The sequence below is a fragment of the Mycetomoellerius zeteki genome, unplaced genomic scaffold, assembly GCF_001594055.1.
Source record: "Mycetomoellerius zeteki isolate Tzet28-1 unplaced genomic scaffold, Tzet1.0 scaffold64, whole genome shotgun sequence".
Taxonomy (NCBI): domain Eukaryota; kingdom Metazoa; phylum Arthropoda; class Insecta; order Hymenoptera; family Formicidae; genus Mycetomoellerius; species Mycetomoellerius zeteki.
Window position 1 is genome coordinate 1759892 of NW_017257654.1, and position 13115 is coordinate 1773006.

Here is a 13115-nt window from a genome sequence, read left to right on the forward strand (position 1 = left end):
TATTTCCAATTGTATCAGTGTTACATTTTTGTATTAATTTTTACATAATATTTGTGTAACATAAATTGTGTTACTTTCTAACATATACACTTTGCGTTAAATTAACACGAAAATTTAGGTAAATCATTTGGGACACGTGTGAAATGTGCTACATATATCAAATTTAACACAAATTTTTCAACTGTACATAGGTATATGTATACACGAAGAAAATTTTATATTTAAAATTATTATAATGTGGTAAAAGCTGCGAACCATCATGTAATTATAAGTTTAAATGCTATAGTTATTTTTTTAAAAACAATAATACAACGTAATTTTTACACTTTTTCATAGTAAATTTTTTATTACAAAATCAAAACTTGTTGAATAAAAGTTAGTATAGTAAAGAGATAAGTAAAAAATATATACCTAAGCAAATTTTATTTACGTACCATAGTAAAAATTAACTCTTTCCATGTTAGAAATATAACTTAAGCACTGTGATTTAACAAAAATTACTTCATTTATGTGATAAAATTAGTATTAGGTATCATAGTAAAAGTTATGTCGGAATATTGTTGTGAGGGTCCATCCGAAAATACAATAAAAGACATAATAAAATGTAATTTAAAATTGTATTAAAACTTAATATAAAATTTTCTCCGTGTACGGTAGTCAAAGTGTTAACAAGAAGAAAAAAATCGCTATTTAATTTTAGAGTCTAATTTTAATACAATTTAATATAATCTTACAAAAATACGATCTTTGACTTTCTCGAAATAATGGAATAGGTATTGTGCAGCTGTATTTGACAGCAATAATGTTACGACCAATACTCATGCCGTTTCGCGTAATATGCTTGGATTTCGCACGTATTGATACGGCGATATCTTTCTCGAGCTCGAGTTTCCACACAGCAGACTCTCACGAAACGACATAAGTTAGTCCGTTAGGAGCGAAAGCTCGGTATTTGCACTTTAATAAGCGAGATAACGGGGCCGCGCGTGCGTCTTCCGGGGAGGACTTTCCATGTAATATGAACGGACTCGTGTAATTGAACGCGGAGAAGGCAGATTCGTAGTATTAGATACGTGCGCTCGCAATGTGCCGTTTCCACGAGGAGGACCGGAACGTGGTGGGTCCATTGAAGCGTGTATTCGAGAGAGAAGACGAGATAACGCGTCAAAATAGCTCGTAGGAAATGTTTCGTAGCGATTTAAAAGCTTATCTCTTCTACCAACTATACATTACGATAATTCAATACTATCCATCGCTGCGACAGCTATCTTCGCGTTTTTCGCCCACAAGAAATCTTTCCTTCTGGAAAATGATGAAGAAGACCTTTCACGACAGAATGATCGTACTGCGTGAATTTACGTAGTGTTTCGAAGGCGTTCGAACAAATAAATTTCACGTATCTATTTCTGAATCTAAGACTACTTTTTTATCAGGAGGAAATTGAAAACGAGGGAAATCAGGGAATTTTTTAGAAAATTAAAATTCTTGGTTTTGAAGTTTGATATGGCATACATCACATTTATGCAGTTTTGGAATACTGTCAACTTAACAATTAAATGCAAGCAGTGTCAACAACATTAATAGTAATTTACATTGCTATGTTACGTTGCTTTCTTAACAAAGTATTTAAGTTCCCAAATCAGGACAAAAACGCAAAAAATTTTTAAATATTATTGAATCTCAGGAAAAATTAACCATGAAATTTTATTCAGAAATCAGGAAAAAGTTATGAAGTTTTAAGACGAGAAATCTGTGGCTACCCCCTGATAATTATCATACTGTATCGGTGTTATAAATACTATAATGATGTGAAAACAACATGGTTTAAAAGACATGGCTAAATTCACATCATGTTGATGTTTACATCTGCAACATCAATACAGTGAGAATGACATTTAATACCCGTGGTGTTGAATCCACACCTATATTTTTTAGACCCACACCTATATTTTTAAATCCACACCCTTATTTTGCACGCTTCGTCGTGCCTCAGCACGTGCCCGAGAAGAAAGAAGCAAGGACATTTCCGCGTGGAACTTCGTATCGCCGCGATTCTGAGCGGACGATATTCGCTTCCCAAGATCTCTCTCTCTCTCTCTCTCTCTCTCTCTCTCTCTCTCTCATTTTCTCTCTTTTCATCTTTGGCCGCTAAAGCGTAACGCTCGGCACATGCCAGGTAGCTGCGCTTTAATTACTCATTTTTCTTCGCCGCTCCAAAAAGCCACCGATGTGTAATAGAGCCGGCGCGCGCGCGCGGCTTTACACGCGCGGTCGGAGCGGAGCGGAGCGGAATGGAGCGGCAGTGAATCCCGGCGACGCGCGGAGCGCGGACGTGTCTGGCGTGCACGCGTTTTGCCAGCCGGCTGGACGTTCGCATGTTTATACGGTACGAAATTTTTTTTTTTTTAATCCAGCCGTTTACGCGGCTCGACATCTGATCTTGATCAACGCCTTGATCTGGATCGACGATCGTTCAAAGCAGTTAAACCAATTTACTCCCCGCCTTTCTCCAATCTTATCGTATACGTGGTGTACACACGGTGTGCTCTCGCAGTGTTTGTATAATGTATAGCTGGGAGGGGGAGGGCTTTAAAATTCCAGTTCTTCTGGTTTAACGCACGCGTATCTCACGGCTAATTTTGACCAACGTTGACGGATACCGGCGGTTGTTTCATCTCTAACTTTTACTACTCGCCTCCGTCCAATTTTATTTTCGCATCGCGTTTCGCGCTCGACGCCCGAGACGCAAAAAAGTTGATAGATACCGAGCTATCGTTCGCAGTCAGTACTAAAAATAATATACGCAAAAAAAATGTAACGGGTATATATCCTTGTCACGATCCAACGATTCGACGTTTTTTACTCCCGCAAGCCGACGTTAAACGGTTCTCTCGAGATTCTCCGCGATAAAGGCCGATCTGATAAGGAACGACGTGTCATTCTCACGTAAGTGTCATCGTCTGCGTCCTTCACTCATTGCGTAGTTTCCGGCCCACGATCGCGAGACGACGCCTCTCACGAGATTTTCGCCCACGTCGCATTGCGATGTGCTCGACCAATGTAAGGAGTATAAGTCAAAATAATGTCATATTAAATGAATCATGACAAAAAAGTGACTTTTGATGAATTCGACTCCCACTACACTCGCATTACACTGGATTAGTACATATTAAAGTTTGCTTTATACAAAATATCTAAATGCAGTGACATAATAATACAATCTTTTACAATGAAATCATACCATGTCATGTCCATTCTGTTAAATAACGTAATAATATCATTTAATATCACTTGCTTTTTACATTTGACTTGCCACTCTCTTTATTTCCCTGGCGGAAAAAAAATTTTTACGAAAAAATATAGAAAAACTACATAGATTGAGACAAAATCTTAGAAACTCTTAATTTTTCGTAGATATATTCGTAGTGGGACGTAGAGTGACGTTGTTTGAGGGCGGAGGATTTCTAGGTTTTTCAAAGAAACAACATCGCTCTACGTCCCACTACGAATATCTATGAAAAATTAATAATTTCTAAGACCTTGTCTCAATTTATGTAGTTTTTCGTAAAACTTTTCCGCCAGGGTTGCCTTTACATCTAACTTTGTTAATTTCATGTAGCTCTTAGTCTACACTTATTTAGCAGTGCAAGTAAAGCATTCGTTAATAAATTCGATCAATAATCGGGTAATATGATATGTCAAATTGACGTTATTTTGACTTGTTTTCCTTGGAAACGCTACAGACGTCTTCATCCGTCGCCGACGGCCCATCGATTTACGATGCACAAATCTCTTCGTCGATAAAGAGTCCGTTCCGAGATCGGTGGTGTCAAACCACGCGGTGGTGGCAACCGCAAGCACGCTCAACACAAACTCGTTTCTTCACGCTGTTCACACTCGGTAACGAGAGCCCGCGGAAGCCTACCCGCGTTAATTACCTCTCTTTCTCTCCCTCGTGGCTGAAAGATAATTCCTAGCGAATCTCGCGTCACGTTACATCAGCGTTTTCTACCTATCGAGCTACCAGATTGTTTTCTAAAGACTACATTGAGAAAAAAGTTTTTGGTACTTGTGATTATAATAGCTTAGTAAAGTATTCATGACTGGGAGCTCTATTTTTATGGTTATTACTGCTATAATATTATAATAATTATATTTATAGTTCTATATATTAAAAAGAATATATACTTACTTGTCACCGAAAACAATTATAATTTTGATATGTACATATAGAAAGATATCTACTGCTAAGAAAAGTGACAACCTAATTCATTTTCTTTCTTTTAAGTAACGGTTATTTTTAACAAAAAATATTTTCTTGATAATAATCTTAAAATATAGAGGAAGGTCACCAATACTGACATAGATCTCTTAAAGCGACATCCCCTTATTTTTTAGAAACTAACCTTTGCACCTTATTAATATTAATAAAAACGTGATCTGTTTACCTAATTAAAGAAGTACGAACTCATAATTCATATATTTGCGGCTTATTTCTATACCAAATCAGCTAAAAACAAATTCTATGGATCCGAGAAGAAAATTCTTACAGTGTTCTTTTACAAATTGCGTAATTAAAATAATAGTGACTGTATTATTGATAATATTATGTCATTTTAAATGTTTATAGTTTCATAAATTAGTTTTCTTTACAGAATAGGATATATCTTTATTTATAGATTAGGAATGTTGACATTATTACCTACTATGTCAGTTTTGGAGCCCATTTTGTCAGAAGCTCATTTTTGCATAACTTACGAAAAACTTAATTATTGCAAAATTGCAAACAGTATTATAAAAACTGCTTATACTATCTGTGATAGAAGACACTTTTCAGTTTGTATTTATGTTTTTGAATTGTTGTATTTTTACCTTTTGTTTAAGAAATATTGTCTAAAAGCAAAGTGATATGTCGGTATCGGTGACCTTCCTCCACTTATTAAAATTTTAGAAAAACTCATTATTACTCAAAACAAGAATTTATTTTCTTTCGAAGAATTATAAAATTGATCGAAGAAACGAACTATTCATAATACACAAGTAATAACTACTTTATGCAAGTAATAATTACTTGCGTATTTTTCTGTGTATAGAACTATAAATATAATTATATATATATGTATATATATATATTATATATATATGTAGTTGTTATTGTAACAATAATAATTATAAAAATGGGACCCTTAACTATGATTTCATCACGAAATTGTACTCACAAATATCAAAAACTTTTCTCTCGATATATGAAATAAACAGAACTCTCTTTTTAGATTTAATGGTGAAGTATGCTGTAATATGAAAAGGAGAATTTGAGTTAGCTTCGTGTCGTGTAACGAATTCACTTGAGAATTTTTCATTCTTCTTGACCCCGTAGCTTTAAGTATTGTACATCGGTAAATAGGGAGAAAGAGAGAGAGAAAAAGAGAGAAATACTCAAGAACGTCATAAACCGGATTAAAATCACTGTGTCGATGGCTCGTGATACAATTGCACGACAATAATACCTTCTTCTAGAGACGACTTTTCAGATATTCTCTGCACAACAAATCACAAACGCTCGATTCAACGCTGTTGGATTAAATGCTATCGTAAAAAACGACCTTCGCGTGAAAAGAAGCTTGCTTCTCTTCTTTCTTTTCTTTTTTTTTTTTATTTTTGCCATTTTACCTTGACTGCGTTATCCGTAATGATGTAATTTAAAAAAGAGCGTTTGATTTCCGAGCGGAGATAGCACGTCGTCGCGAAATAAGTCATTTTCAATTTAAACCGCAATTCGCAAGCCAGAGAGTTCTTTAGACAAGCTGTCAAAAATCTGAGAGAAGGGTTTGTGTGAAATCCAGTTAACCCTCCGGAATTAACGTCAAATTCATAATACAATTATTAACGCTGGGTTTGTGAGATCCTTTTGATTTATGCTGACTAAAAGGCTAATTGATTTCAAAGAATCAGAACGAGTTGTATAAAAAGAATGAATACTAAGTTTATTTTAACAAGAATAATCCAAGTTTGTGTGCATAGACGTAACATAAAGAATACATTTAAATGAGTAGACCCATCATCAGCTTCGGAAAGTTAAAGTATATAATTCACACTTCACTTTTATTGATAAACGCACACATTTATCATGATTTGCTTATAAATAATATATTATAGAATCTTAAAAATAAATGCGTATACATTTAATTGATAAAAGTGAGATGTAAATAGAGATTTAAAAATCTAAGATAACAATGTGCTTGGATTGAATTGAGAGAAATATTTTTGTCACGAACAAAGAGATAGAGGAAGGCCACCAATACTGACATAGGTCTCCCAAAGCGACATCCCCTTATTTCTTACAAACTAACCTTTGCACTTTATTAATACTAATAAAAACGTGATCTGTTTAGCTAATTAAAGAAGTACAAACTCATAATTCATATATTTGTGGCTTATTTCTATACCAAATCAGCTAAAAACAAATTCTATAAATCTGACAAGAAAATTCTTACGGTGTTCTTTTGCAAATTGCGTAATTAAAATAATAGTGACTGTATTATTGATAATATTATGTCATTTTAAATGTTTATAGTTTCATAAATTAGTTTTCTTTACAGAATAGGATATATTTTTATTTATAGAATAGGAATGTTGGCATCACATTGCCTACTATGTCAGTTTTGGAGCCCATTTTGTCAGACGCTCATTTTTGTATAACTTACGAAAAACTTAATTATTGCAAAATTGCAAACAGTATTATAAAAACTGCTTATCTGATAGAACTTCTATCTGATAGAAGACACTTTTTAGTTTGTATTTATGTTTTTGAAGTTGTATTTTTACCTTTCGTTTAAGAAATATTGTCTAAAAACAAAGTGGTATGTCGGTATCGGTGACCTTCTCCTAACTTGTAGATCATTCTTCATTTTTATTCTCGAGGCGAACTAGTCGCATATTTTAATGTTCCGCAACAGTACGATATTTGCATTCGTGCGAGAGAAAAAACAACGCGGAAGCGCATACCATTGCACTGAAAAATAATTCCACTCGCGATCGCCCATGCCGCGGTTGGTCGGCGTGATAATTACACTTACGATCTAGTTCCGGCATGTCGGCGACCTTCCTCTCTGTTTGATCACAGAAGAATCTCACGATAGAGTCACGTTGACGTCAAGGTGGAATACGAGCGCGTGTCTCGTCCTCGCGGATAAATTTAGCCCTTTAACGCGCGATTTTAGGGGCGTCAATCCCTCTGACCTTTCCGAATAAACGACGAGTGTGCCGCGGAATTTCTCTGGACTGAACGAAGTGAAAAATTGGAACAAACGCGTCGAGAGAAGCTCCTCCGAGAAAAAGCCCACGAGCTTCGGAAAGAACGATCGACGGTATTTCCAGGCAATTGTTTTAATCGTACTATACTCAGAGAAAAAGATACTGTAGAAACAAATAAATTGGGTGGATCAACAAAGTTAGAGCTTGCGCGAGTTTAGCATCTATAACTAAGAAGATTGGATGGTTCAACAAAGAAATTATGTCTGTAAGCAATTAGTATGCTAATTCAGTTAATTCTTTGCTATTATACAATGAAAATTGCTAATATAAGAAGTTTCCTTCATTACAGCAAAAGTACGCGCCATCTTAATTAACATATTTTGTTATAATAAAAATTTTGATCTATATTATTTATTATTTATTTTCGAAGAAAGTTATCTTTGCTGTAATACAACAAACTTGTTGTATTATTACAACAAATATGATTATAATTTACTACAATTTATCTACAACTTTGCTAATTTAAATAATTGCTACACGGAAAAAAAAGATTTGTTAAAACAACTAAAAACTTCATTGATTCAACAAATTTACAGCCGTAATATATGGATTTTTTAAATGTTAAATTATAAAGGTGATAATTATACAGATTTTATATGTAAAATTAATATACGCACATAGTTTAATAAATTATTCTGCAGAGTGTAGTTATTATATTTGTAAAATAATGCAATTCAATTATGCACATTAGTTTATTCAACTATGTACATTATATACAGTTCTATATACATTCTACGTATAAAACTTATATAAAGTTGCTATCGCTGTGTAACTGTTTTTCTTTGAATGTAAAAGTTGGATTAAACGCAACTCGCACAAATCCCTCGCGGCCTCCGTTTTTTTCAATAAAATAAAACGTAATGTTCCGAGTGCGACGGTGATAACAAGTATGATAACGTTTTTCAAAAAATCGTCCAGGTGTAAATATCAAAATAGGTTACCCGCAGTTAAATGCACGATCGAGCACGAGATTTCCCAGCGCGCTGTCCGAGCAGCGGCGTAATGAAGACGAAGAGGAGAAAATCGCAATAACGTAACACAAAGAGTTTCAAGTTTGAAAAATCGCGACGTAATCGCGCGTTCTTGTCGAGTATACGGGCATGCGACAGAAGCCAACTCGGTCGCGTGAGAGATCCAAGGGGGGGACACGTAGTCGCCGCTCGAAATTAATTCGATCGGCGTCGATTGACTCGCGTTATTCGTTGTGGCACGTCGCGATATGGGTCGGACGGACGGACATTGTTACGTGACACACAAGGCCGAGGTGGAAGCTGCGCTAGATGGGAAAATGAAACGAGGGAGAAAAGAGACGTGACGGGCTGCGTTACGAGATGAATGAATAGTCGCATTCGCGGCGCGCGGCTAAACGGCGACTACAACGGATATCTGATACATCCGAGCACGATTTTTCAATCGGAAAACGATACTCGCGGAAGTATTGTAATTAAAACACGCCCATTTGCATTTACGCGCGTGGAATTATGTGTGATGTAATTACTTGTATAATTAAAGCAGCGCGTTTTTGCGACAAAAAAAATCACAAAAGATCGTATCGTTGAATACGAGAAGATATATAACAGCTATACTTTTTCTTTAACACTGGCATGAATTTTTTAATCAATTCCCTGACGTCACACCATTATTTTGTGCTTAACTCTCATAAAATAAGTGTAAATTGGTATATGATATAGAATTTACCTAATGTTTTTCAAAATATTTGTGGATGTTCAAAATATTTGACTCGTGTGCATAAAAGATATACATGTGAAGATAATAAATATCATTTCTACGTCGCATGTATAAATGTATAATAAATACACACGTATTTATCGTCGTTATGAATTCGTAAAATATTTTTATAACATAATATAATTTTAAGTAAATTTTTCATATTAGAATTTCCCACTAAAATATGCTTTTTAAGTAAAAATTTTCAGCTAAATTAATAGGCTTTTTCAGAATTCACAATATACTATATAAAATCAGTGCAAAGTGTTCTTGATTCGCGTATATAAATGGTATATTGAAAAAAATTTAAGGGGTAACACCTATGTAATCGACTGTAAATAAGGTCTACATTTGGGAATTTTTTTTTGTGAATCGTGCTATTAAAAAATGAATTTTATAACTTTATTAACTTAATATAATTTTCTTTACTCAAATATCTACAGAAATACGTAGCCGTTTTTCAAAATATTGATTTTTGACAAAATGGCGGAAGTACAAATAAAAAGTTCCATTTTCGTCAAAAAATAGTCGAATAAAATCAGCTATAACTAAAAAAATTTGTAATTAAAAAAAATCTACGTATTTCTTTAGAAAATGTGATTTGTTAAATACTGTTAAAATTTGAAGTAAATAGGTTAAAAATTGTTTGAATTCTACTGCTATCCAACTTAAAAAATACTGTTTTGAGAAAAACGCGTTTAAAGTTTTGAATGTGAATGCTTTTAAATTAACAATTGAATTTTTAGGAGCCTATAACTTTCGAAAAAAATTATGTATCGCAATAAAACCACTTGCATTTCATTTTTGAGACCCTAAAGTATATTTTAAAAGGAAAAAGAATCGATTTTTTGAAAATTTTACGTAGGTGTTACCCCTTAATCTTAATACATGTTTCTTTGAATAATACTAGTAAAAGTAAACACTTATAGTAAATGAATATTTATCCAATAAAAGTGATAGTTAAATCAAATTAATAGTTTTTGTATCAAATAAATATATGTTTACATTTAGTGAATATTTATTTAGTATAATATTATTTCAACAAATATTTACTAAAATTTAGAATTTTTTCAGCAAATAGAAAATAATATGTGTATTTAAATTGATACATGCGGCGTCCTGGACCCACATAGGTTTACATCCAATTGGACACACACAGGACAGTCAAATATATTAATGTCGATTTTTCTTTAAGGATCTAAATTAGGATTGAAATCCGTTCGCAAGATTTGCGTAGCTCATACGATATTCGCTCTTAAATATGCAATCTGACCTTACTAATTTTGTGCGCGGTTTTTCATGCATCCAGGATTGGCGCGTCGTAAAATAATTTCATACGAGCGTGTACTAATGCGTCACATCGGATCGATCTTTTTAATTCACCGCCGTTCTCACTTTTCTCCGAGAAACTGATACACGATGAAAACGATTTGAGTGTCAATGTACATGTGCCAGCCCAGAGGACATCGATTACCATTCGCTAGTGGCGGAAAGAAGAGCGTTACAGTTCGCGAGTGTGTCCAGTGCTTCTTCTCTGTGTTTTTCTCTTTTTTATTAAAAAGATACGCGACAAGTGTCGGGAACGGAGAAAGCGCGAGTGAAATGACGTGGTCCAGAAACGTTAATTTCATAATTTTTCTTTTTCTCATTATCATGATGCGCGACAAGTGCTAGGAACGGTGATAGCGCGAGTGAAATGACGTGGTCCAGAAACGTTAATTTCAGAAATCCAGCGCCGGAGATGTCGCGATGCGAGCCTCGTGCGCTCGATCTCTCGCCGCACGCGTACACACGCGCACGCACACACGCGTGAGCAATTCAATTAAGGAAGCGCGGACGTGCGTGCCCGCTCGCTCGCTCGCGTGCGCTCGAGCCCGATCGCGCAACGAGATAAATTTACGTCGTACTCCTTCCCCGTGGGATGAATGAACGTGACGCATTTTTTCCTCCCGCTCGGGTCACGACGCAGAGAGAAGAAGGAAGAAGAGAGGCAGAGAGAGAGGAGGAGAGCGAAGGACTAAGGAGACGAGTGTGGTGGGGCGTGTGTATGAATTGTGCGGACTTTAAAGCATCCGATAAGGCTCGTCCGTCGTGATATCGAGCACCGAAGGGATCCCGAAAATTCGCGCGCCAGCGATCTCTTCTTTCCCTCGCGACGAGAATCGAATCCGTGACTGCCAGGCGACGTTCGCTTTATACGATGTGTCACTCATCAAGGTAGTTAAGAACAAGGAAAACAACGACGTGTTGCGCACTGATCGTCCGCAAAGATCGCCAGTGCATCGTGATAATCCTTCAGCGTCTTTTCTACCGTAACGTAAAGATAAAAGTGTGGTACAACACACAGATTTCCGGTCTTACTCGCGGCTTTAATTACGCGCGAGGATTGAGCGTATCGGCGCGTATCGGTTAATCGGTCTCCGATTTCCCGCGCGGAAGCGTCTCGCGATTTCACGTGTGAGATAGTAAAATCGCCACAGTCCAGTGAGAGGAGAGGAAGAAACGAGGAGGCGAGAAGAGATGAGCCGAGGGCATCTGCTCAGCGTGACACACGCCAGCGGTCTCTCCCCCCCGCGATGCGGATAGATGCGACGTGGGAGGATCGTTATCGGACGGGTAATAAGGTCGAGAGCAATTGAACTCTTGGAGCGGCGTCGGTGGATTTCGTCGTTGATCCAGAAGAACGGACGACGTCGCCTTCCGTCGACCATGGAGAAGAAGAGCGGAGGAGAGGCGCGGCCGAAGATCGAGATCATACGAGTCTCGTCCATCGAACGTAGCCACTTCCGACCGCTGGACGGGGTGCAGCTACGCGCGACTTACAGCCACGTGCGAGTGGGCACTTACTGCCCGGAACCGGAAGCGGCCGGCGGACCGACTGAGAACAAGCCGCCCGCGCCGATCGAACAGACGCGACGCTTCAAGAAGTGAGTGTCTTTTCGTCAGCCCTCCTCGATCAATATTAAGGCCGGAGCACAGATCTTTGCATAACACGTAATACATAAAGCATAAAAAAATCAACCCTCCAACCAGAGTCTTTTATTTCATGGAAAGAAAGGAAATAAAGTTTTGATTCATTTTCTTATGCATTATTATGCGTTACCTCGCAAACACAATAGGTATAGTAAGTCTTAAGCCTTAAGGAATTGACTAATTAATCAATTATTCTTCTTATATTCGACTGTGATTGGTTAATTTCTTACGGCTTAAGACTTAAAGCTTAGGTAATGGCTTATTGTAGAAAGTTCTTATGCAAGACTCTATGCTCCTGCCCTTACTTTCATCACGAAAAAATATTTTGTTATCGCGATAGGACCTAATCAGCTTCGCGAAGATAATAGTTGATTAGCTAATCGATAATTTTTTATCAAACTTTGAAAATGCCTATAAGAGCCGTCACTGGATGATTTGTGTATATAAATTTATTTGAGTGTTACAACTATAATCAGGATTGGCAAGTTACTTATAACGTCGTTACCGTTACAAGTTACTTTTTTTCGGTAACAAATGGGTAACGACGTTACATTTTCTTCTGAGTAACGTTCATGGTAACGCAGTTACATTTTTGGGTAATGGTAACGATTTCATTAGTTACTTTTATCGTTAGTTTATTTCTAGCCACGTAAAAATTTTAACCATAACTAAAGCATATATATATACAGGGTGTTTCCAAATTAAATGGCAAAACTTCGGGAGCGTGTAGAGGAGTAAAAAACTAAGAAAAAAAGTCCTATAGACATATGCTCGTTTTTGCTCCGTTTCAGAGAAATCGAAAAAAAATGTTTACATTTCTTGCCATATCTAGCACCGACATATTTGATTACATTTTCCACTTTCTGTTATGAATTTGTCAGTCGCTCTTTGAAAGCCTTTAACAGTAGATGAATTTTGTCTTTTGCAATATGCCGCGTACGTATTCTAATAGTGAATATGCTGATATGGTTTTTGTATACGGTTTCTGCAACGGTAATGCTTTAAAGGCGGTGCGAGAATATGCACGACGATTTCCAAACAGAAGAGTGCCAAACCGAAGAGTGTTTATGTTGACATTTAATAGATTGCGAGAGACTGGA

General features: G+C 36.4%; 1 protein-coding gene across 1 annotated transcript in view; it reads left to right on the forward strand.

The window, feature by feature from the left end:
* The first annotated feature begins 10228 nt into the window (after positions 1-10228).
* Positions 10229-13115, forward strand: part of LOC108728758 (uncharacterized) — a 46860-nt gene continuing 43973 nt past the window's right edge. Inside the window, 1 exon segment of the mRNA XM_018457505.1 lies at positions 10229-11969. Coding sequence (XP_018313007.1) covers positions 11629-11969 — 341 coding nt within the window. The 5' untranslated portion in view covers positions 10229-11628.